The 25,521-nt window shown below is 39.8% G+C and overlaps 1 protein-coding gene across 4 annotated transcripts; it reads right to left on the bottom strand.

The window, feature by feature from the left end:
* Nucleotides 1–8,277: 8,277 nt before the first annotated feature.
* Nucleotides 8,278–20,153, bottom strand: UBLCP1 (ubiquitin like domain containing CTD phosphatase 1). 4 transcript variants are annotated; one of them, XM_068698083.1, is made up of 11 exons: nt 20,013–20,153; nt 17,470–17,660; nt 16,972–17,063; nt 16,554–16,639; nt 16,347–16,462; nt 15,193–15,291; nt 14,184–14,221; nt 11,626–11,724; nt 11,106–11,222; nt 9,637–9,764; nt 8,278–8,309 (listed from the first exon to the last, which is right to left on the bottom strand). In XM_068698083.1, exons 2-11 carry the CDS (start codon nt 17,621–17,623, stop codon nt 8,282–8,284), a joined length of 957 nt encoding a protein of 318 aa, XP_068554184.1. In that variant the 5' UTR covers nt 17,624–17,660; nt 20,013–20,153; the 3' UTR covers nt 8,278–8,281. The 4 variants fall into 4 exon arrangements, with proteins under 4 accessions (XP_068554184.1, XP_068554183.1, XP_068554185.1 ...); XM_068698082.1 differs by having other exon boundaries at nt 17,470–17,663; nt 20,013–20,105; XM_068698084.1 differs by lacking the exon at nt 20,013–20,153 and adding an exon at nt 19,986–20,008.
* Nucleotides 20,154–25,521: the final 5,368 nt, after the last annotated feature.

Raw genomic sequence — 25,521 nt, 5'->3', positions numbered from 1 at the left:
CCACAGCAAAGAGTAGTGGTGAGTGCCCTGCAATATGCAGTCCATGTTCTGCTTCGGAGTTTGATCTTTACAGTGATTTAGTGGGAAAATATATTATGGAGGAAAAAATAATGAATTTCCTTTCTGGAAAGTGGAGTTCAGCATAGGGCAGGAATAAAGGAGACTGCGAGGAGCTGATAAAGACACCCCATGGTGAGGAGACCTGCTGATGTGGGTGTACAGGACCTCCCTTGGGGTGGAAAAGCTGTAAATTGGCTAAACCTGGTGGGAGAAAGAAGTGGCATTAACTGCACATACCTTCATGCTGCTGAAATGTTTCTGTTTACCAGATAGGGGAACCCTGATTCTTCTTGCATAAAGCTAAATTCAGGAAGCTGTCTCCTGTGGGGTGGTGAAGGCTATCTGAGCCAACCTGTGTGCTTGTAGGCAGCTTGTTCAGCTTTCACCAGCCAAACCTTGCCTCTGCTTGAGAGCAGATCGATGCTGTTGGGACAGAAGGCATGACAAGGTGCAGCTAGAGATGAGCCTTAAACCCTCAGCTCTTAGCAGATGGATAGTCCCTGGTGCTGGTACTGCGTTAATGAGAATGAAGTGAAAGGCACCTCAGCTTCCCTGCCTTCACATGGCTCTGTCACTGCTGTGTTGGTGGTGGAAATATGAGAACTGAAAAGCATAGTGGGGTCTTCCTGCTCAAAAAAGGGGAGTTTAAGGCATGTATGGGGTCAATGGGAAGGGTGTCTGGGGCAGACGAGCAGACTAGTGACAGTGTGGATGGGGGGGATACATTTCCAGCCTTGCCCTGTTGCTTTCAGGGTCCTTCTGCGCTGTCTTGAGAAAGTCCTGTTGTGCACATGTTTCATTCCCACTTGGGAGCAGGGGAAACAGCATTGATCTGTGGGTGAAGGGACAGTTTGGGTAACTACACTTGCTGCTGCTGCAAGGCCTTTGCTGTAGGGTGTGGAAGGCTGTGACACTGGCTGCATGACCAGCCTGCCTGGTGTTGTCACTGCAAGGAAAGATAAGGTCACCGTGCTGCCTCCCACCCCTGCGAAGCTGGTGTGATCCTGCCTCTGTGTGCTAATTGGCTCTGGCAGGAGCTTTAGCTCAAAAGCTCTCATCTGTTTTCCTTCACAGACCTGCTTTACTTCAGTGTTTGTTCTGTGCCTGGCCCAAGGCCTCTGCTCAACCCTCTTCAACAGCAGCAAGGCAGGAGGAGCTGTATAAAGCTCAAGTGATTCTTGTGAAAGATCAGCTAGTGCTGGAAGCTCTGCCCTGAAGTCTCCATTTGCCCTGCTTGCTGCCTAAATAGTCTGATAATGGTGCTGCTGTTGGTCTTTGGCTTGATTCAGGTTTCTTTGACTTCTCTTTCCACAGTTTCTGGAAGCATGCCCTCTGCTTGACTCTGAGTCATGCTCTGTGGATTTGTAATTATCTGTGTTGCCTACATATCCATTAAGGGATTTTATATGTTAATCTCACAAGATGTATTGCTCATTTTGGTGCTTTCATCTCACCGCCTGCCTGTGAGCTCTGCCAGCAGTGTGCTGGGCTGGCTGCAGGGCAAGCAGAGGTGAGGACGGGCACTGCCCCTGACTCACTGCCTCCGCTCTTCTCTGACCCCAGAGCAGTTCCTGGCACCAGGGAGATGCTTCCAGATCGGCACTGAGCCCTGGGGCTCTCAGCATTGGCACTTTGGCTCCACTTCCTGCACCTCTGAGAGTATTGAGTGGTTCTGCATTAGCAAAGTAAGTTTAACTGGGTGGGTATTTTAGAGCATATCAAAGGTTTAAAACAGGCAAATGTGTTAATGTTGTCAGGGATTGCTGTGGTGTGAGTAATAAACCGTGAGTTCAGTTTTATCAGCTGCAACAGTACCATGTAGATGGTGCATAAATTCAGTTCCATAAAGCCATATAGTTTATTGTATAGTTTATTGGTGGCAGAACGTACCTGAACTTGCTCAGTTTTCATATGTCTACATATCATATATCTAAAGCAGCTATTTTTTTCAGGGAGGTGTCTACTACTTCTTAGTGAACCAACCAGACCAGTTGTATCAGCCTAAGGGGGAAAAAAAACTTGAGTTGACTCAAACTTCTTAAATTTTAGGATTACTTTAAAGCAGAAATGCACCTTCAGATAAAAACAAGATACTTTATTTTGTACAAGGCAATATTTTCTAATTATTTGCCTGTTTTCTTCCAGCTTCAATTCAAAATGAAGCAGTGTAGTAGCTTCTAAATGTTTGTCCCAACTCATTTATTGTTCACTAGGGAGTGGGCGTACTGCTCAGATCTAGTTACAAGCCCACCTTTATCTGAAGCTCAGAATTTTTCTTTTCAAGTGCTAGACGCAAATCCTTTATTTCTTAATATGTTGCTATTTGATATAGAAAAAGGCTTTACTACACAGCTGTTATGTCTAGACACATCTGCAAGGGACTAACCAGATTTTAAAACAGCTATTGCTTTATCATTTTCATCTCCAAGGCAATTTTAATACACTTTCAAAAAATGTGTTCAGTTTGGTCCTGCTTCAAGCAATATCCATCATTAGGACAGCAGAGAGACCCAAAAGTCACACTGGCATCAGCTGTGCTTTTGGAAAGTGCTTGAAATTCTCCTTGTGCTTGCAGTTTTCACTACTCACAAATGCAGACTGGATATAGAAAGGAAGGTAAAGAGCTGGTAAACACTGGAAAAAAAAAAAAAAAACAATTCTAGAGCCCTCTCAGTTTTTCCTAGGAAACATTTTATCTTGTGATTTTGTTAAAAACTTGTTAAATTTATTCTTTCTGTACTACTGCTTGTTCTTCCAACATGTCTCAAACCTGAGGAAGACACCTGAGGAATGGTCTGGTGTTTACCCAAAGGAGCTACTAGCTTGTAACATGAATAATGTACAAAGAAAATCAATGCACTCTGTCATGACAATACCACAACACACTGCCTCCTGTGGAGCACTTCAGAGTCCACCGTGTCAGTAATACACAGATTAAGACATCCATAAGCTTTTAAGAAATGAGGGAGAAATCCTAGAGCACAAAAAAAAATGTTGGAGGTTTTGTAAGTGTTACTGAGAACATGCTCAGAAACATAACTCTGGGTGTCAGTCAAAACTGGACTTGTTTGATTTTTATTCATCTGTGGACATTTCCCCCAATACTAGACAGATTTTCAGAACAGCCACTTGCCTACATATCAGTCACTTCTGCCAGACTGTCAGACTTTAGTCTTTGTTTAGAGGAAGCATGATGGATCCAACTCAAAATCCAGGGATTCTTTTTTTTTTTCAATGAATAGAACAAAGTTCTAGCACTGACATGAAAATCCCAGTTAAATCTGAAGGTTGAGGTGTTTGGCTGAAGCATTTATACTGAGCTATGACTTCCCTGGTGCTCTGATCCAGGGTTTGACTTAATCTCCTTTTTGAGAGGACAGTAGTGGAGAACAAAGTTTTCACTGTTAAATGTCAAATGCACTACAGGTGAAGATATGTAGTCACTAAAATCTGATGCAGTAACCTTGGTGTTTCCTAACATAGAAGCCCAAATCTTCCAGGGAAGCTGAAATGGAGGGGAGGAGGAGATGTCACCCAGCTGCAGTGACTGGGGCAGGCTCTGCTCCAGGTCACCCAGCTCCCTTGCATGCAGCAGCCACAGCTGACACTGGGCCCTGAAAATGAAAGAGCTGCTCTTTTTTTTATATAAACACCTTGAAAAAAGTGTGTGAGCAGAATGGATGTGCAATTCTAATTAGGCAGTTGAAAGGGGGAATAAAAACCTTTAAATCAAGTGTTAATGATGCACTTTCCTTTGCTGTGCCCACCACCCCACCCATAGTGCTAAAAGCATTATGCAATTTGAGAACAAGCTCCCTTTGACTTGTACCCATTATTTCTTAACAGAAGATGAATTGGTGGGAAAACTGTTTGCTAGGAGAGACATGGAAATTAATGACATGGCATTGTATGTGTCTGTGTGTGGCAAGGAAAAGTGCCAAGCTCTGCACAGACTCCTGAGAATAAAATGAGCATCCAACTACTCGCAGTATCAAAGAACCTCCTGAGCTGTACGCATTTCATAAATATGCATAAATAAAGAAGTTTGGGATGTTTGAGAAAGCTCATCAGTGTATAAATAGTTCATTTTGAAGTCCTGTTATACAACACCATCAGAAAAGGGCTGGTGTCTGAGCAGTGCGGTTGAGGCCTCTTGTGTTCATCAGGAGTCCAAAAGATAATTTAGGGTTCTAGTAGAGGAGATCTTGAGTGGATAATGTGTCTGGGCAATAAAGGTCCAAGGTAGGCAGTGTAGTCTGGGACTCAAACAGTGCTGTAAGCCATGACAGCCACTTTTCACCCTTCTCTCTAAAAACCTAACTGAAATTACTCATTTCTAGCTATAAGGCAGTTCTTTCAGACCTTTGAGTAGCTTATATGTAAAACATGTCCTGAGTAAGTACATAGCCCTTTTAGAGCGTGAGTGTCAGTACTTTGGCTACTTGTGTCTGTCACAAAACGTCACTAATATTACCTATACAAGAAACTCATTGTCTTCTGTGGGAGAGATCAATATTTTTCTCTTCTAGTCCCACGCTTTCTCCCTCACATCACCTTTTTCACTCCAGTCTTTCTCCATCAGTCTCTCAGCCACCTTAATCTGGGTGCAGTGGTGGCCCACTAATTTTGGGTAGCGTCTATAATGACTGCTGCAGTGATGATAGAGGAATGTCAAAGGTTTCTGCCCTCTGACACCTCTTCATCCAGCACTTCTGTTTTTTTAAACAGCCTTAATGAATCAGGGAACTGTGCACTTTTTGCTCTCTGAAACAGTTTTTACCTAGGCTTCATTTTATTGGAAGAAAGGAAGTATTCAGCACTTCTCACATCAGTCTTAAATACATCCTGAAGAGACAGAGTGGAAAATTGTCTTAAACCCTTTGGCATCCACTTGCTGTCAGTTGCATGTCAAGTCAGGAATAAAAATTGGCAACTAGCTGTAAATTTCACAGTCATGCAGCAGGATTTGTGGAGTTGAATTTGCAGTTCAGTTCTTGGCTTCAGCTGTCACTGTGTACCTCCAGTGATGAGCATTCATGCCACAGTGAGATATTAGACTTGTCAGATATCCAGAGCTTACAGAAATAACTTCATTTTTAAATGGACTGTCTCTTTTGGTATGAATAATCACAAAGAACACCATACAAAATACTTGACATGTACTGGGAGTCCAGTACAGTCTGACACATGAAAATATTTGGAATACCTCAGACTAGTCCATTTATTGCTTCTACAGAGTTTCACATAACAGAAGAGCTCTGTAATTAAGTTACACTCTTCTTCTCTTTGATCATTTTAATGCTCTTTTGTTTAACAGATTGTGAAAAACACTGATCAAATACATCTCAGGGAGCTTAATATAGTCTAAATGGAAACTGAAATTAAGGGAGAACAGGGCTTTAAACTTTTGGTGTTGATGGTTATTGCCAAGGCTTTGGAAATATCCCCTATTGAAATGGAGAGACAGAATGTCAGCAGAGGTGTTTTCCTCTGAACCTATGAGCATAAAACATTTTTGTTGCTAGTGAGAAAGGTATCTTAACAGCTATGTTAAATTTTGGTTGTTTGGCACCACAGATGATGTTCTATAATCTAGGCACAACCTAGAGAAGTCCCCTAGTACAGACACGAGCTGTGCTGCTTCGGCTGAAGTCCCACCCGGTCCCCAGCAGTGGCTAAAGGAGTTCTGTAGGCCTGGCTGCTGCATGTGTGCTACCCGATTTCATAGGCACCTGTAATTTGTGTTAAGGCATATTATGGCTTCCTAGCCTATATCCTTTAGCACCTGACTATGGACTGTGTTCATCAAGTTGTCCAATTCCTTTCTAAACCTGCTGATACCACCTGCCTCAACTGGGAATGTTGGCAACAAATTCCATATCATTACCTGTCACTCTCAGCAGTTTTAAGCCACTCTCCTATTCATTTGGGTAAGCCCTTGCTCTAGTACTGTGAGACTTGGTGAATGTTAGTTTTGTGCTCTCCTTATTTACGGCTTTGTAGTTTTATATACCTCAATCAAGCCAAGTAAATTGCTGCAGCATTTTCCAAAGACAGCCAGTGAAATACACAGGCTTCTTTTGCAAAGCTATTCAAATTGCAAGACCAGTTTTCAAACAAAATATGATAAGGAAAACAATATCAGTCATAAAAGACAAAATGACTTGTCAGCAACCGTTATGAGTTACCACTACATCCAGACCATTCTCATATATTCCAGTTCAGTTTATAAGATATTTAAAAGGGGATTGCACATCTGTTTCAGATTAGCACGTACTTTGAAATTCTGGGATGAAATCCTGGTGTTACTGAAATCAGAAACTGAGATTCTTTTTTTTAAAGTTCCTTGTATAAAGCGAAAGAAAGGAGCACAACTTATTCACTATAAAACTTCTGTTTGTAGACCACCTTTGAGCAAAAAGATATGGGCACGTTTAAATACATTCCCTTGGTTCTGTTTTCTCCATCTGGCTGGCTCAGAGTGTTTTAGAGGTAATTCAGGCACAATGCCTTAACATTCTTAAAATAGAAATATATTCTAGTACTATGTATATCAATCCTATATCTCAAAATTGATACTACTGCAGCCTTTCTATTTAAAATCCATGTAAAAGTTCCCTGTTCAAATCCCATGGAGTGTATCTACACTGGAAGTACATGGGTGAGTCAGCCTTCTAGTTCAGAAATTGGCTCTAGGAGACCAAACTTCAGAAATTCATCCTCTGTACTTACCTAAAACAAAGATTTTTATGCATCACAGTTCAGGTTTACCAGTTTAAAACACAGCTTGAGTTGGCACTAAACCACAAAGAGCAGCAGATAAGAAACTGTATATTTTCTGACAGGTCACTGAGCTGGAGCCTAACATGCTCATCTTAACAGCTCATTTGTGTCTGCTGTCCTGACATTCTGACATTTGCTGTCAAGCTTCCTTTCTTGTGCAGCTACATGCTTCACTATTAAATACCACTGCTCTAATCTGCAGTGGCATATACTGCTCTCTTACCAACTAATGCAAAATCAGTGTTCTCTGGAGTCTGAAGAACCCCCCCTACCCCTTTAAAAAAAGAAAAACTTCACCCAAGATGAAAATTATTGATGGATTCTCTAATATAGAAAACAAATATTTAAAACAGCACAGGACACAAGTTATGAAAAAAGGTATTTATTATTTACACAACTGCTATAGTTCCTTAAGAACAATATATACCATTTTTATTTGAAAGGGTCAGTCTTCTTTCAAATACATGAACTGCATAATGCACAAGTGTTGGTAATGCCAAATAGCAGTCACATCACACTTCTATAGTGCAGGCATAAGCAGCGCAAGTAAATGATATTTTAAGAACAGTATGGCTGAATATTGTATTTAAACACAGTGTTTGCACTTTGACAAGATTTAGCTAGAAGAGAACAAGGGTTTTGTTCATGCTTTGTTAGGAATGTGACTTTCCTATCTGAGGTTTAAACCCTTTATCTGACATGAGAATTTTTCAGGCAGACTGCTTTTCAGTTACCAAAAAGAGTGGGTTTCTCTCCCTCAAACTTCAGTCTTCTATTTTCCAGTAAACACTGCTTTATAGTACAAGTTCACACATTGGGGTAAATTGGCCACAGAGGTGGTGCCTTCCCCTCTTAATGTCTTGCACAGAGAAACACTGATATACTAATACATACCAAACTTAGACAACTTGTAATTTATAGATTTAAATACTGGAATGGGAGAGGGAGACTGTTTCTAAAGATAGAGGGAATAGAGGGCTTATACAATTCATACACTGCCAAAGTTGGCTCCTTACTCAACATTTTTGGTCTAAATTTTTTTCTAGTTTCAGAATGGTTTTGGTCTTTAATGGTTATGGTTGTACTTCAGCAGAAAAGGAGAGGAAAATATTTTAAATAGTAACACCAGAACTGAAAGCAAGAAAAAGTAACTGACATCTTTCTCCCACTTTGAGCTTATTGCTGTGATCTTTTTTTTTTTTTTGGGCTGGGGGGAACAAAAACCAAACCAAAACAACAACAAAAAAAAACGAAACAACAACAAAATAAACAAAAACCCAAAACCCCATAACCAACCAACTGGAAGACCAAGTATAGCAGTCATTCTGGCATCGGATCCAGTGTCCAGCACTATTATACTCTAGCGTAAAAGCAAGGAAAAGTCCAATGATCTTAGTTACGTTCCCTTCAATTCAGTGCTACGCAATTTTGTTAAGTGTTATTGTCCTTGCTTCTTTGAAAGATACCTGAAAGAAACAAAAGTAGTTTCACAGAAAGAAAGAGGCAGGCCCAAATATATCTTACCTTTTATAAGCACAAACTGTGAATCTACTTTTTCTCACTAAAAATCTGGTTATTAATCACCAAAAAAAAATAAAATTAGAATGTGATCAAATTAATGGCTTTGTTATCTGAGTTCACTTTCTCCTAATTCCATGATTGGTCATCTTGCGGTAACTCAAAGTTTTTAGTTAAACTGTGTAAGATTTTAAACAAAAGGGGGAAAGAAAATTAGAATTAAACAATATGAAGAGGTTAAAAATACCAGTTAAAAGTGGCTATATAACCTTTAAGATAGAAAGGTATGTTAGATACCAGACCCCTTCAAATAAATTTAAGACTTTAAAGTCATCCAGTAAAACCTGAAAAGAACAGTCTTCCACTCTCTTCTTTAGAAAAACCAAGTTACTCGAGAAAATGTTTGTTGTCTAATCTCATAGTTCTCTTACTGCCGCAGCTGGAACAATCTGGCTATGTGGTGACACTGAAGACTTTGCAAACACCCTAAAAAAAAGCCAATTAATTTAACTGGCACTAACTGTGAAACATCCAATAAATTCCAGTGCTTTTAAAATCTAGCATTGACGTTCTTTTTTAATCAGAAACAAAAGAGAACAGCCTTGTGAATATAATTTTCTTTTAAGCACTGTATGAGTGTTTTCCAATAACATTATGCACGCTTCTTTTTCACATGTATTGAAATTTCAGGTTGATGCATAAAATCAAAAAACTTTGCCCAAACAGTTGCAACTAGTTGTTCTACAGCAAGAACTAGGATAGTAACTGGTGCCTTAAGCATTTGGAGACCTCAGTAATGCAGTAAACTGTTTCAGTGTTGACAAATACTGAAATACCCCACAACTTGGATAGTGCCTGAGCACCACACGGTAATACCCCAAATCTCAGAAGTAACCACTAGAAAAGCTGCCTGGCTGCAAAGGACCTAAGATCTGAACTGCCAGTCTAACTTTGTATGAGTGGAAAGAGATTCACAGTGAGCTGGCTTCTTCAGAAATTCTTTTCCTTTTACAAAGCATAACTACTTTAGTGAAAACAATTGCTGGTCCTTAACTCTGAAGAAGTAAGAAAGAAGGTACAATCTATCAAAATCCTCACTTCTTAAAGAGGCAGCTTAAACACTACTGCCTTGTTACGAACGCACTCAAACTAAAGATAATTGTAAGTGCTGTCAAAGTTCATCAGTTCAGTTGTTTCTTGGTCTTCGTACATCTGACCTTAAGCAAAATGCAGTGGTGTAAGAGAGAAAGAAGTAAATTTTGACTTTGTTCTTACCTTTCCCAATGTTTGTGATTCAGCTCCAAAAAGTCATCTAATTTTGCTATTTCTTTGAGGTATTGAGTGAGCTTTAGAAGCTCCTTGTCTTTATCCCGATTTAAGTGTGCTTTCATGAAAGGCCTTATCTATACGAAATAAATAAATTGTGTATAATCACTTGCTCCAAGTGAGGAAAAACACTTCCAATTCTATAGCACTTATCACCTAATTAAAGCACATTTTCAATACTGTGTTGTGTTATGACTTCTTTTAGGTAAGAGCAAGAAAAACTTTCCATTATTGGCCACCTCCAATTTGTTTTTTATTGATGCAATCTGGATTTTTGTCTTGCATGCCCACCCAGAAGCAAATTGTTCTGTCAGTCTTTCGTTTCTTCAGGCCTTTCCCTCCCAGTTAGACGATAGATTGGTCTGCAATGGACTGTCACATTTTCTAAAGTGATTTCATAGATATTTTTGCAGGAGAAATGAGGGGTTTTCAGCTCTGCTTTGAGTTGTGTGGCATCACTGGAACCAGATGATTTTTTTCAACAAAAAGCATTTGACTACGATCATAGCTTCTGTGACAAGAGATGTCAGAAATAAAGCTTATCTGACAACTGCTTTAAGCTTGGAATACATTATACCTGTGTCTTGTTTTAGTGATTCAACATTCTTGTCTGCAGTTCTCTTAATAGTATTTTGACAAACATCTTTGAAATCTAAGCTAGAGGGAGCTCTCTGGCTAATCCTCTCCCAGCAATATCTTTAATATATTTCTGTGTTTCATATATTTGTATAGTTCCAATTAATGTCATGGTGATAGATCTCATCAATTGCTATCTTCAAATCACGGATATTTTCTAAGAAACATCTTGGATTTCTGCATTTGATTTTTTAAAATAAACTTGTGGGGGTTCTTTTAGTACCATACTGTTGCATCGTAGAAATTTAAGTTCCATTCTTATTCAGAACAAGCACTGATGATTAGAAGTTTTGGAACAGGAACTGGTCAACAGTTTTATAAAATGAAATATTTGCTGTTCTGCAGTCAAAATGGCTCCAGGCATTAATTATTAACCAGGAACAGAATGTTTGCTATTATGTTGGCATGCTAACATGAAGTATGGCAGCTTGTTATTTGACTTATTTTCTGAATAGAATCACTCTTGAGATTGAACATCATGTTTTAATGGTGCCTGTCAGCAATGCCTAGCATGGTTATAGTTTGCAGGTACAATTTAAGCAGAAATAATTTCAGTGATTTTGGTAGTCTCTTAAAAACTCAATAGGGAATTAAAGCTTATTTAAAACTACTGTTGGGGAAATGTTAGTCCAGACAAATGGCAATTCAAATAAAAAATACAATAAAATATGCATCTTTGCTAGTTAAGAATAGTCTTTCTTTAAGATAAAACAAAAAATGAGAAAGTACTACTTGAAGTATAAGTAAAAGTAGTAATACATGAAAACTCCAGTTAAAATTACCTTGAGTCCATTTTGTGGATTCATTAGGAAGTTTCGGCCAATATCATCAAACATAATAGTATTTTTTTTGCTGTAATATTCTGAAAATTTTCCCCAGATAACGCCAAGAGGCTTCACCTGCAAGAATAATGCATCAAAGGTTACCTCAGGTAAATCAGATCACATGCAGGAGAAAATACCAGTCTATACAAATTTAAATCCAAACTCAAATGGACTGAAGTTACCAGGTAGTTAGTTAGGCTTTAGTATGGGAAAGGATGTGAAATGGCAAACAAAACCTTTGTACTAATTTTTTTCACAAATTATTTATTACTTGTTTTGAAATCAGTGCCACCCATATGAGCTACTTTAAATACTAATAATTAATAGAGGATTTCTGTAGAAAATCTATGCTTCAGATATCCTTCCAATTTTCTTGCATGAAAACTCCAACATAACTTTGTTGTTAAATATTTCAAAGGGGTATGGTAACATGTCAGCTAAATGTAGAAAAGAATCAGGGGGGAAAAATGGTACTTACATCTATCAGTCCTCTTCTAGGAGTGTGCACTGTTATCATGGCAGCACTGTCCAACATGAAGGTTATCTTGTAGTTTGCGTTAGTACTCACTCCAAGCTCCTGCATCACAAAGATGAATTATTAAAATTTCAGATTATAAGTTTTAGTTCTGTACAGCTGAAAACATGAATGTAATACATTGTTGGAGGGTAAGCTGATGAGGATGAGCAGAGATGTATTAAAGGGGGGTTGTTGTTTTTATTTTTCCTATTCAATGAGAATCAAAAAAGTACACCATTCTAAAAAAAAAAAAAAGCTGATAGGAATTTATTTTTGTAGTGTTTACTGTCAGAAATTCAGCATCTGATGTCAGCATAAAATTTAAAGCAACTACGCAGAAGAGGCAAAATAGAACTTACGGCTTTACCTTCATGCATGATTTTTCACGAGTTCTACATGCCTCAACTTTACTCAGTATCTATAGCTGGAATAGCAGCTGTGTATGTTCTGCTATTTGTTTATTCCAGTAAGTTGCAACCAACCACAGCCAAAGACAAAATATACAACAGCAGTTCATTGTTACCCTTTCCTCTGTGTGAGTCCTAGACAGTCAGTGTTAGTCAGAAATCTCTCAGTTGTACTTTCAAAATTTGATCACTCCTGAAATAAAGTCTTAAAGGAAAAATGATCTAATTTAATGTAAAACTTTAACTAGATAAGAGGGCATCACTTCCATTTCCAATCCTTTCCAAAGTTGAAAAGCAATAGTAAAATCTACTGACATCTACATGACATAGACATTGCTGACTTTATTGCTGTTGCATGCACCAAAAATTATATGCAAAGCTAAAAAACAAGGATAAAATATCCACTGTAATGTCTTGCAAATATCCAGCCGCACTTAACTGATTTGCTTTTATACAAAAAAGTGAATCTTATAAATGAAAAGTGCTAGGTATCTGAGTCAATGTCCTGTTATTCTGAAAAAAGTAGCTGTTTCTAGACTGTCTGAATTCTGGGCATAAATAGATGTAGAATAAGAAAATAAACTTAGTTAACTGATTTTTCTTCTTTTAATGCTATTTCTGCTCTGTAGTTTAAAACAAACACTTCAAGTATTGCTGGGATTGTTGCTACCAGACAAAAAGTGAAACTTGCAGAGGTGTGATCAGTTTCAGGAAAAGCAACAGTTGTCATTCTAGTACTAGGAATCTCAACTGATCAGGAGTTTGGAATAGGCATGGGAAAGCTGCCAATCAGTAACATATGAAAGGGCTGGAAAGGTGACCCAGAATTGTGGAAAGGTGACTGCAGGGTAAACAGCCCAGTTTTGAACAATGGTTTTCTGCTAGATTGAACCCTAGTGCTACAAAGGATTCTGCTGCAAAACAAAGATGTTATTTTAAATGGTAAATCTCACATGCAAGATGTGATGCTTGCGCATGTATTAGGGAGTCAAGCAATGCCAAAAGAAGGTTAATGATTAGCTTTGTATGCCTATTTCACCATGCTTGCACTTACCTCTATCTGCTACAACAGTTTTGATATAGCCAGAAAATAAACCACATGGGTAACAGCCACAAACACTTCTAATATTTGAGTCACAAACCCATTCTAACTTGAACTCATGGTCTTGTACTACAAAACTGTAGCTATAGTATTGTTCTAGATAAAGCAAAGAATTCATACACAACATAAACAGAGATGGAATACTGGCACAGAAATAGTGTTTGCAAGTTTCAACACTGGTTCTACTTGAGCTAATTACACTTCGTTGTTCTGATTAAAGGCTCTCATTTTTGAGATCATTCTGAAGGATTTTTGTTTACAAAAATTGCTGCAGATTATTTTTGATGTAGAGAATATGTAAAGTGTTCTTTGCTCTGATACAACCTGAAAAAAGTCTATAAACAAAAAAAGAGGGCAGATGAGCTTAAATTTGGAGCAGTTTTCCCTAAAAAGGAAACAAGTTCTGATTTATAAACAAAAAACCCACCAACCAAACATACAGTGCATCTTATTAAGCTCCTTAGCTTTCGAGCTAAGCCTGGACTGTAAATATGTTTACAACTAAGTCAGCTGTGTAAATCTGGCTAGTTGCCCAATTTAAGTATGGAAGAAAGCAGGACCGAAAGAGCTTTTACGGATGTTTTAATAAGGCAGAGGAAGCAACAAAGCCACACATCTGCAAGAGGTGCAAGACAAATAGCCCAGCATGCCACATCTGTCCACTCCCTTAAAAAAATGTTTTACACTTAAGATTAGAACTCTATAATTAGAGGTAAGATGAAAGCAACAGTGAAGGCTGTGTGACTAATCTAACTGTCGGCAAGTACTGACTTGTGTTTAGTTCTGCTAAATTTAGTACCTACTGCTCTGATAGTCTCTGAGAATTCTAAAATTAGATTTAATCTAGTTTTGTGGCAAAGATATTTTAAAGTACTACAACAGTTTAGAAAACTTGGATTTTGATTCATATAACCCTCCTAGTTGCTACATCTCTCTCCACTGCTGAGCACAAGTCTATGTGAACTGCTAGCCAGACTAGAAACAAATTACGCATTTTCAGAACAACTTACTTTCATTTTAGCTTCAATCCACTTCATGTTAGTAGCAGCTGGAAAACAAAAAGGGAGAAAAAAAATCTTTATCAAAATTAATTGTTGACAGGTTTAAAAAGAAGACAAACTTCACTTCTCAAATTTTTATATGGACTTTCATTTTGGAAAGATCCACCCTTGTTACAGTTTTTAGGGTTCACTGTCTTAAGGAAGGTCATGAAAGATTATTTTTATTTGGAAAAACCTACTTTTCAAATGAAAATTTGATTAAGTTTCTTTAAAACCATTTGTTTAAAACCATTTTCTAGATCAGCCGTTACTGAACTGTAGTCTGCAGGGCCATAGAAATGGGCTGTGTCTGGTTTGAGGAACTATGTTGCCTTCACAGGATTTGCTCCTGGAAGTAATGATAACGCGTAAGGCATGGAAAGGACAAAGTGTCAACGCTGCCCACTGATCTAAGATTGTGTAAATAATGTTTCAGACTATGAAAATCAAATTTTAATACAATTTGAATATGGTTTAAAGCCTGTATTGGCTCCAGCTGTTGAAAGGAAAAGAAACTGTGCTAAAGCAAATGATCAACCATCCCTGTGCACAGGAGAGGTTGGTTTATTTCCAGTTTTCTATTGCTATGGCAGTTCACTACTTATTGTCTGGGCTGAAGTTACTTGTAAAGATAGCTACCAAGCAGTATTTGAATGTCTATTTTACAATTGTGTTCTTTCAAGCACTTGCTTGCTTATACAAAGTAACATTCAGTAAAGCAATGTTGAGCTTTATATTGTGATTAGATCCATTCACTAGAACACTATGTGGTGGTTTTCCTCACCTAAGAATTACTGTTTTTGTAAAATAGCTCTAATAGCTGTGTGAACGTTCTCGGTGAATATATTACAGGTTAATATTCATGTATTGTTTTAGATCTTGATTCACACTAAAATTCAATATAACCTCACAATTGGAGTTTCTGCTCTAAATGACAATTTACGATGAAGTCTTAGGTACTGAGATTTAAAAAACTTACACCAAATTACAATATCATAATCCTCATATGCAGATGTCAGGAATTCATGAAGGTATGGCCTCATAAGTTCTACTCCAGTTTCAGCACATGACCTGTGGTCTAAAAAGAATGAGAGAGAAGCAATTCATTATTCAATTTAGGATGTTAATTATGACTTTCCTACCTACCCAGAGACCTGAAACATTTCTTAAGGGAAGCACTGGGGTGATTTGAAATCATGAATGAATTCACAGCAAACTACTATTCCCACATTAAAGGTGAGAAAAGTAGAAGGGATATTTATTTGTTGATCTTCAGGTATTTGAGAGCTTGCTTAATATATGAGAGCTGAGGGTCTGAATATCTTTGAAGAGTCTGGACATATAGTTCATCTATGTACTTTAGCAAATTTCTAAGTGCCCAGATACTGAACAGAGATTTTTGTAAACTCTGTCCAGTTAATCTTGTGAATGTGTATCAAATCTTTTTCAAATGTGCAAACATTGCCCGTTCCAATTAGAAAACTGCTGTCAAATTCTTCTAGCAGGAGATGTGTAAATAAAAATGTTGAGTAATAGGTTGAATTCTCATTTTGGATCATAAATGAAACTTACAAAAAAGTAAGGAAAGGAAAAAGGCATGTTATTATTTACTGGTTATAGTCAAACTGCCATGACACACCCAGATCCCAGAAAATGAAGTCAGAAGGGAAATTCTGGCTAAGAAAACCAGTTAGACAGAATTTTCAGGTAAAACGTGGTTTTGTACATGTTTAACAACCTGGAAATACAATTAGAAGCTATTCTCCCACCCCAAAAAAGGAATCAATCATGTACAGAAAGACAATTAATTTACAGCAATAGCTTGTCCTGACGCCATGATATCTAACACACAAGCTGGCCAAGAGAGTTTAGAATTTTATCCAAATAACCTATTTTTGCATCAACTTAGAGAAAGTAAATAGTTGTTACACTAAAATCAACGTTATACAACATTTAAAAAGCCTGATTCTTTTTACGATATGAGCAGAGGACCCCAAAAATATTATGAAGCTGAAGCTATACAATACAATGCAGGCCGAAGTTACGGAAATGTCTTCATAAAGCAAAAATCAATAAATGTGAACTGGCAAATGAACAGCCCTCTTAAAACCCACAAGTTGCATAAAATCTCACCAAATAGTGTATAATCAACATCTAGCACCAGCAGCTTTTTTCCTTCCCTGGGAGGATTCAGAATTTCCACTTTGTATTCTTTAACTCTGCGAGAAATTTTTAGTAGATTTTCTTCCCTAATATAACAGTGCAAAAAGTTACAGTTAATTAAAATGCATATTGTTCAGTTGGTAACAGGAGTGTTTTTTAATAGCTAAAACTCCTAACCTGTTTTCCACTTCCACAACTTCCTCTTCAATATCAAAGTCATTGACAACATCGTCATTATCAGGAGGTGGCCCAAGAACATCTTCCTAGACGAATAATAACAAAGATAACTAGGATCACTGTAAAACCAAGGGATATCAAGATTGTTATTGCACGTTGCAGACAAAAAAAAAATCATTTTACTAGTTACTAAAATATACTGATTAAGATTTCAGCAGTCAGTGAGAATATCATAGTAGTAGTTTTGTATCTGAAGTCCACAACAATACAGATTTTCATGACTATGCTGCTATCCGCATTCTGCAGAAAAACAGCTGAAATCTATTGTACTATTTTTTGAATGATTACTGGAAAATTCAAAATCATAATGAGGAGACGAACATTTTTCTCATTTTAAGCTAATGAGTAAATTATTTACCAGACTCTCTTCACGAGTGCCCATCATCATGATTTTAGTATTTGGTTTCAGCTTGAGAGCTCCAAGCTTAACATCATCATCTGCAGGTTTTCCTATAATGTAAACAGAATTCATTTCTAAATTGGGTAGAAAGATTTTAGCAAACTGTCAATACATGTCATGCTTAATTGAAACAAGCTACCCATGAAACACCAGAATTCTCCAAGCTGCATCATCATCCTCCATGCAAGAACACATTGCTTGTCAGGCGAACAGCAATTTAATTTTTAAGGTACATTTGCTGCACTTCCACATCAGCCATTAAAAAATGACTGTACATATGTATCAATAATAAACACTGAAATTTTATATATCACTAGATATTGTGTGTGCTCCTTTGAAAGCTAGATCTGGGAGGTAGATGCTCTTTTTGTATACACATCCTGAATAACTTAAAAGGATGTACTTCCTTAAACATCTCACACACGTCCACAATAAACAATAGATAAGAATAGTTACCCTTCATTTTAAGTCCAAGAAGTTTTTGCCGCTCTGGTAACACTCCAGTAAGGCCTTTAAGAGATTGCTTCAGATCCAACACTGTGTCCTCTTCCGATAACGAGGTTATCGTATACTCCTGTCCACCCCATTTTATTATAAGAGAGAGAGACATCCTTGAAGCATATGTTCAGTATTAGCTCCTGAAAAATCTGCTGGATGAGGAAAATGTGATGATCACGTAAGGAAGAAATAGAATTGCCTTTTTTTTTTTAAGACAAGCGATATAGTATTTTTACATTTTTATTATACTGTATACCAAAGAGCTGTTTGTTTTGCATGCACAGATAACAAACATGTTGATAAAATGTTGGAGATAAGGCAGAAAGAACATCCCTTAAACTGGGGCTCTGAGTTGTGCTTCAATGTACTTAGCAATGTCACATTCCCTGTTTGATCCAGCATATGCTTGCTTGCTGCATGTTCTGCACAGGTACAGCTTGTTCGCTGCACAACCGGTACCCGAGCAGAGTACTGCAGCATCAGAGAAGTCATTTCAAATCTCAGAAACGTCCTCTGCAATAATTACGCAATCAAACCAGTCATGGATAACTTTACATACGTAGCTACTAAACCACAAGTCTAAAAGACCTAAAATATATAAAAATAGGTCTGAACCAGCAGCTTATTTTAAGCATTGGCTTTCTCTGCTTGCTTTCACTGAGACCTGTGCAATACCTGCAGTAATACACACCCCAGGTCACGTCTCACTGTAGCAATATCAAAGCAGGAGTTTGAAAACAAAGCCAAAACACAACACCTACACAATGCAATTACTCTGTAAGAACGGCACTTTCATTGCAGTGCTGAAAAAGTAACCATAATTACACTATCTTTAATTTACACAATCATTTATGTGAATTATATTCAACAGTTTAATCCTAGATTAAACACAGCAGAGAAACAAGATTTTTAGCTTTAGGTAGAAGAAAGAACGTGTTTTTTTCTGTTAAAATTTGGAAACAAAATCAAAGACAGAGAAAGGTATTTGAAAGCTGTTTCATATTCTCAGGAGATGCACAGAAGGCATCTGCACCAGTAACAGCAAGAATGTCCTTAAAAGATTGATGCCTGAAAAGTAGAGAAAGATCTATGAAAAAGAAAGGGAGCCTGTCCACCTTCAAGAAGTACAGGTCTAGCAATTCTGAAAGATGTCAAACTAAAATCTGCCTCCTCTTCTCCTCAAACATCATATTCTATGCAGTTACCTGCTCTCAGCCAAAATACTTCCCATTTATACTGTATCCTTTAGTATATGCACCAAGCTTACAGCAGGTAAGAGAGGAGTAGACACGACCTGTTTGCTGAGGACACTGAAAGCCCTACCTCCTCGCTATTTCCTCTATGATCCATAAAAACAAATTGAAAGGAAGACTCCTATCACATGACAATATAAATCTATTTTTTTGAAATATTCCCAAATCAAATAGGGGATAGTACTATCCAGTGTAACAGCATTATTCTGTGAAAAGTGGGTTTTAGAAGCACTAAGAGAGCCAACTGAGGTTAAGGCGGCATAGCAGCAATGTTGATACATAAGCTCACTGTCATAAATGAGCTGTCCATAAATTTCAGGCTAATTTTTCTAGCCTTAGAAAGAAGAGTTTATTGTCTGCTTTCTCATCTGCACCATGCACCTAAACTGATTCTGCAAGAAAATGCACAGGGCAAGAACTGCGAGGAAACTTCTCAAGTCTCTGTCCAGTGCTGGACTGAACAGCTCACCCCGTGAGGCCGACCACTTGATCTGCTGTCAGTCCTCACGGAATTGCAGTCCTGTCAAGATGGGCGCTGTCAGAAACAGCACGCAGAAACACCTTTATTCAATGCCTGAACACCGATGGGACCGATTATGAACCCCAGAATCAAGGGTTATAAAAAAAAAAATGACATTAGGAGCAATGAGAGAGTCACGGGGATTTTCAAAGTTTCCACCATCGGGACTGGACAGGAAATTGGAACATCCTCGGGTTAAGTTTGCTCGGGTTTTGCCGTTGTGTGACATTGTCAGAGCCTTTCTAAGCCCCTCGGCCCACCGAGCACCCTGCAGCCCGGCAAGGCACCGGGTCGAGGACGCCTTAACGTTGTGCTGTTGCAGTGACAGCGCCTCGTGACACCCCTCCTGGCAGATTCAGCAGAGCCGTCCCCATCTTTCCGCTTCTACTTATTCCACCACGCAACACAGACCGCGAACACATAAAAACAAAACCCGCGGGGAGCGCCCCCCTGCGCAGCGGGCACCGCGGCACCCCCAGGGCTGCGCGGCGGCTGCAGGAGGAGCGGGGCCGCCCCCAGGGCGCTGCCAGCCCCGGGCCGCAGCGGGGCCCAGCCGAGCCCCCCCCGCAGCGCCCGCCCGCGACCCCCAACGACCGGCGCGGGTCGCTCCGGTCCCCACCGGCTCCCCAGGTGCCCCGGCTATCGCGATAGCGGCGATCGCGATGATCGCGATGGTGACGCCGCCCCCCCCCCCCCCCCACCCGCGGCAGCGCGCTGCGGGCCCTCACCCTAGCAACGGGACTGGCGCCGGCCCGGGATCCGCCGCACCGGAAGCGGAAGCGGAGCCCGCCGGAAGCGGGGCCGCCCGGATGGGAGCCGCGTTCCCGCGCTGCGGGCGGGCGGCGGCGTCGCCAGGGCGACGGGGGGCGGGAGGCGGTGCGCGGGCGGGAGCCGCTCCTGGCGCTTTCCGAAGGGAAAAGCGGCTTTTTTGTTATTTTTATTGGCGTTTTGGCTTTTAGGTTTTTGTTCCCGTGACTGGAGGGTTCTCGGGAACCGGCTCCTGCTGCAGCCGCCCGGTGCTGTGAGGCTGGAGCAGGGGAAGCGACGCGTTTTGTACGGGGCAGCGAGGTGTGCTGCTCTGCGGAATTAGAAATAAATTTGAAATAAAGCTCACCAGCGGTACGGCCTGGTCCTTACGTGTGTGTAACCATGTGCAGATTATACAGACTGCGGTTCTGTTGGCTCCAGGGGAGAATTGAATTAAGGGGGGAGGTGTAAGTGAAATTTGCAGTCTTCTCATCTCAGGCCTCGCCCTACAGAGACCTCTCAAAATCCTGCTCTCTTTTATGTTTGGGGACCAGAAGAGGAGAGCCGCTGTGCAGCACGTACGGGTTATTTGGGGGCTGCTGGATCCTGAGCAGCTGCTCTTAGCCTGGCAAACCTCAGCAATGTGCTGTAGAAACAAAAACTGTAGAAGCCTGTTTTACTGCAGTCCTTTTTTTTAATTTTTTTTTTCCTTGGCTAGGTATGAGTTTTATGTATTTCCTGCCTGGATACATACTTTTAGTTGTGTTCTATATTCAGGTTTTAGCATAAAAGTACTTGGTTTCCAAAAGAACAGTACAAATGGGAGATTACTGTAGTGACTGCTCATGTCAAGTTTAGCATCTGACTGCACAATGCATGTAAAACCAATTAGTATGTATGTATCCCAGTCACGAAGGGTTTTCTTCTTCCTTTTATGACACACGGTTGTCCTCCGCACTGAGGCAGCATGGTACAGTAGTGCTGGAAAGCTTCCAAAGCTGCAAGTAGTAATTAAAGTCACGCCCTGTCATAAAACTATGCACCCTCCAGGCCTATTTTAAAAATTCAGGCTCCGAAAATGATACATAGTGTGATCACCTCTCCATTTCTAATCTTTTTAATATCCTTTAATAATTTTCTGGTTGGCTTTGAGAAAGCTGTCTTGTGGAAAGGAGGCAGTAGTGGTTTTTTTTGTGTTTTGTTTTTTCACAGTTTGAGAAATATTAAAAAAAAAAAAAAAAAGCATGTATGGTATTTTATTTCTGGTGTGATGCTGATATTTTAGTAACCTGATGCCTGAGCCATGACTAGGACTTCTTTGTGCTAGGTGCTGCAGAGAAATACTTTGATTCTGACAGCATTCATGTGACACAGATAAATATGTCCTTTAACTCAGCTGTGAAAACGCATGGTGGTGCTCAATCCTAACGTTAATAAGTGCAAAGTGTTAAAGTAATTTGACTAAGACCATGTAATTACAATTCGGAGCTCAAACAGCAGAATCTTTTCTTTGTACTGAGAAGCTTGTTTTGCAGTGCTACGCTGGGTTTACACTGTGGTATATTCCAGCAGAGAAAGGAGGAAGGAAAAGTCACATTAGGAAAAAATCTAGAAGGGAACCCATATTCTCCCCTTGGAACAGAGGAAACCTTAACACAGCTTGGTACCTGTGTGTTTTTCTCTTCATCTGTTTTAGGCTGTTTGGGTTCCCCTTTCAGCATTTTTTACTGTTTCCTACAGCGTCTTCTGATTTATTACTTTTTCCCTGTCTCTTTTCCCTGTTGTGTAATTTGTACTAAGCAGTGGTGAAAGCAATGATTTCTGAGAAGGTCAAGCTCTTAAAGTCTATACTGTCCAAGTGGTTCCAGCCCAATATATTTTTGTGCGTGAGCCTTCTGTGCTGTTCCCGACCACTTATATGTAACAGAAAGCATGGTTTTCTGGACACTGCCATCACTGTGCCCTAGGACGCACAGCATTTGAATGCAAGCTCTGATTCTGAGTCACTGTGTGACTCCAGGCAAAACACTGAGAGCTGAATTTCCAGTGTTCAATAATGCGATGTGCTTTAGTAGCTGGCAGCTCAGCTGGAGACACGACAACGTCTCCAGTTTGAAATGAAACACATTTTCAAGTTATCACTAATACAGTGACTCTCTGTCTCGGCTGCTTTATCAGTAAAGTTGAGGTTAGAATAATATTTACATAGCTTCCTCACAGGAGGTTTTTCTGGATTATTTAATTAATGTTGGCACTGCAAGATGCTATAAATACTAGAGGTTTGTACTAGTTTACCATATGATGCTCCATTTTCTGAATGTGACTGTTATTCTTCTGCCACTGTTCAGCCCAATTATTTTTATTTTATTTACTTCAATTCTTTGTATTCTAGATTATGCCCCACTGGCAAGGGATCTTGGGAGAGAACTGTGATTCTTTTGTTCACTGAACAAAATGTGATTCATCACTTTCCTTACATCACCACCCAGCTCTCTAGCTCCTCAATACAGAGATTGGTATGGCTTTCCCTTAGGTAAGTTGTAAATTGCAGCAGCTGTTTATTTGTTGGGAGTCAGCACTCTTCAGAGTTAAGGAAGTGGTAAAAATATATGTAATTATATGAGATACGTAATTATCAGAGATACTGCAGAAGTGGTTTCCTGAAGAGAGTGAAAATAAACATGAAGTTGAGAAACTGGAACTAGCTGAATTGCTCGAAAGAGCTCTGAAAAGCTGTGAGAATGATAGGAAAAATAAGAGACAATATGAAGGGAAGAGACTTAGGATCACAGATAGTGAAGAGCAGGAGTTCAGTGATGGAGCTATGGGATAAGATCAGGTAAATCACAAAGAAATGCATTGGCTATGTGTCTATTGTGGACCCGGTAATGTTCCCATTTCTTAAGTCTGGGTATGTGTTTCTGCATGAATTATATGGTTGATTTGTTCATTTAGTGAACGGGCTAAGATTTCAACAAGAGAACACAAACTTTGGGGGCTGGCTGCCATTGGTGTATTAAGGTGTACACATGGCACCAAATCAGGTTTCACAAATAATATTAATTTTTGCATTTAACTTTTGTCTGACCTACTGCTTATTAAGATGTTCTTTTGTTTGAACATATATATTTGTGAATATTTCTTGAAACGCTTGTAAAAGAAGCTTCAAATAAAACTGCCCATGTTATTGTCCACCTTAGGCATGCAGTGTCCTGCCATGTCAGCGTATTTGGCTGCTCTTGAGAATTGTTGAGAGATTTTCTCTGTAAGCAGTTTGAGGTGCTGGCAGTTGTCCATCCACATGGACAAATCAAATTTCCTCATTGTCTGAACTCTGAGAAGGTCTTTTGGAAGTTTTAATGAGATGTCACCAAAGTACCTCCCTTCAGTCCTCAGCTACTGATCACTGAAAATTTGGAGTTCAAATGCCTCTGCTAATAATGAGAGAGAAACAATCATTGAATTTGGAACTCTTAGCCACTCAGTGTCAGAAGCAGAAAAGGCTTTTAAAAGTGCAGAGAAAGGAAACAAAGTGGAGGTACTTTTTCTAAGACGTGCCTGACAGGACAGTAGTAAAGCCACATACCTGGTTTGCCCATTAGAAAACCTGTGCTTTTGTGAAGTAACACATTTTCAGAATGAAATGATGAGAGATGATGAAATGAACAAAAATGGCATTCAGTTCCTATTGTCTGCTTGCAAACTGAAGTAAGAACTTCAGTGATTTGCTACAATACTTCTGTGATATAAATACTTCGAAAATAATAATAGAAACTTTCACTCCTTCTCCTAGTAAAACCTATTGCCGTATACAATTGTGAATTTGTTAGTCTCTCTGCTATTTGATTTTTTTTTTTCAGAAGCAGCACTGAAAACAGGCAGTAGGATTTACAGATTCCACGTTTTACACCATTGCCCCTGACTTCAGTCAGCATTGAACCAAGCCCACAAAGAACAGAAGTGACTCATGTGTTGGTTTTTTTTTTTTTTTTTTTTTTTCCCATGTACGGTATGAGAATACAAGCACTCCATAGAAATGGAGCTGAGATTCTTATGCCTTATATGACAGCTGCTGGTTCATACTCCTTGTGATAAGAAGTGGTGTAGTAGTACTGACAAGTATTAGTGAATAATAGTGACAAAGAAGCGAGTAGGCTGAGCCAGGCAGAACAATGGGATGGATGGAGCCTGGTGAAGCCAGTGCTTTCCCATATTCTCTGATTGCTTTAAACTAAAAGCTTTAAATATGTTTAATAAAGCTTATTTTAAAAACAGCATTAAAATCTGAAGCTTGTAAAAAATTGTATCAGTAAGCTGAGGTGGTGCTTCAGTTTGGGAGAGCTGTCAGTTGTGCTGGTTGGTCTCCTTTCTGATGATTATTGAGCTGACAGAAATGTGGGAGAAGGGTCTGGTGTTAACACCAAATGCAACCATTGGTGTATGCAGTCGGGCCGAGCCCTACCACAGTGTTGACCCACAGTGTTGACAGAAACTAACGTGGGCAAGTTCAAACTGTTGTTTTCTTCTGGTGTTTGGAAACCCCCTGGGTGCTGAGGGAAGGGTCATTTTGCAAAGCAGCGTAGACAGACATCCAAAGCCTTTATTTTAGTATCTGTTGCTCTTAGTTCAAAACATTATGCTGAGGCTAAGCGTTTTTAATATGTATAATCTGTGAATGCTCCTGTTCTCATTAGAGATGGCAGGAAAAAAGCAATTACTAGGTTGGCTAGCCCAACCCCTGTGAGCTACAGGATTTTCCAGTTCAGCGTTATTCCCTCATTCCTCACAGCAGCAGTTTCTCATGTCCCAGACAATGTGGCTTTGAATTTTTTTTTTTCAAGTATTAAAGGCAAAACCATTACTTCTCGGGTTTCACCTTTTCCTTACCACTTAAAAGCTCACGCTAGGGCTTGGCCGTGCAACCTGTGTGCGCTGAGCCAAGGTGGGATGTTTTGGGGGTCATGAGCTCAGGCTGTGAAGAGCTCTGGCATGGGGTCTGTGCTGTGAGGGGCTGCCCTTAGTGCAGGTCTTCTGCTGAGAAACACCAAAAGCAGCACAAAAAGCTGGTATTTTCAGATTGATCACACCAAAGGTGACCACAGATTCCACACCGCTGGAGCAGTCTGAGTCAGCTTTAATATTTTAAATTGATAGAGCGCTGTGTTACACAAGGCCAACACCGACTATTATCAAAACCGCAGATCTGCCCTTGTAAACCTCCAGCCAGACGCTACCCTTATTTTACAGAGTGACTTTTTCTGACTCATTTTTGGGGCTGGCAGCAGCCTGGACACCGGGGAGCTCCGAGCCGGAGCTGCAGCCTCGACGTCCCACCGGAATCCGACCCCGAGCCTTGCCGAGGACGAGAGGGGCCCGGCGGGCAGGGCAGGGCACGGCACCGACCCCTTCCCTCCGCATCCCCCATCGGTGCCCCCTCACAGCGCGGGGGCGACCGCCGCCATTCCGCGCTCCCCCCCCTCCCCTCAGCGG

The sequence above is a fragment of the Anas acuta genome, chromosome 14 (genome assembly GCF_963932015.1).
Source record: "Anas acuta chromosome 14, bAnaAcu1.1, whole genome shotgun sequence".
Classification (NCBI taxonomy): domain Eukaryota; kingdom Metazoa; phylum Chordata; class Aves; order Anseriformes; family Anatidae; genus Anas; species Anas acuta.
This window is presented reverse-complemented; position numbering and strand designations above follow the sequence as displayed.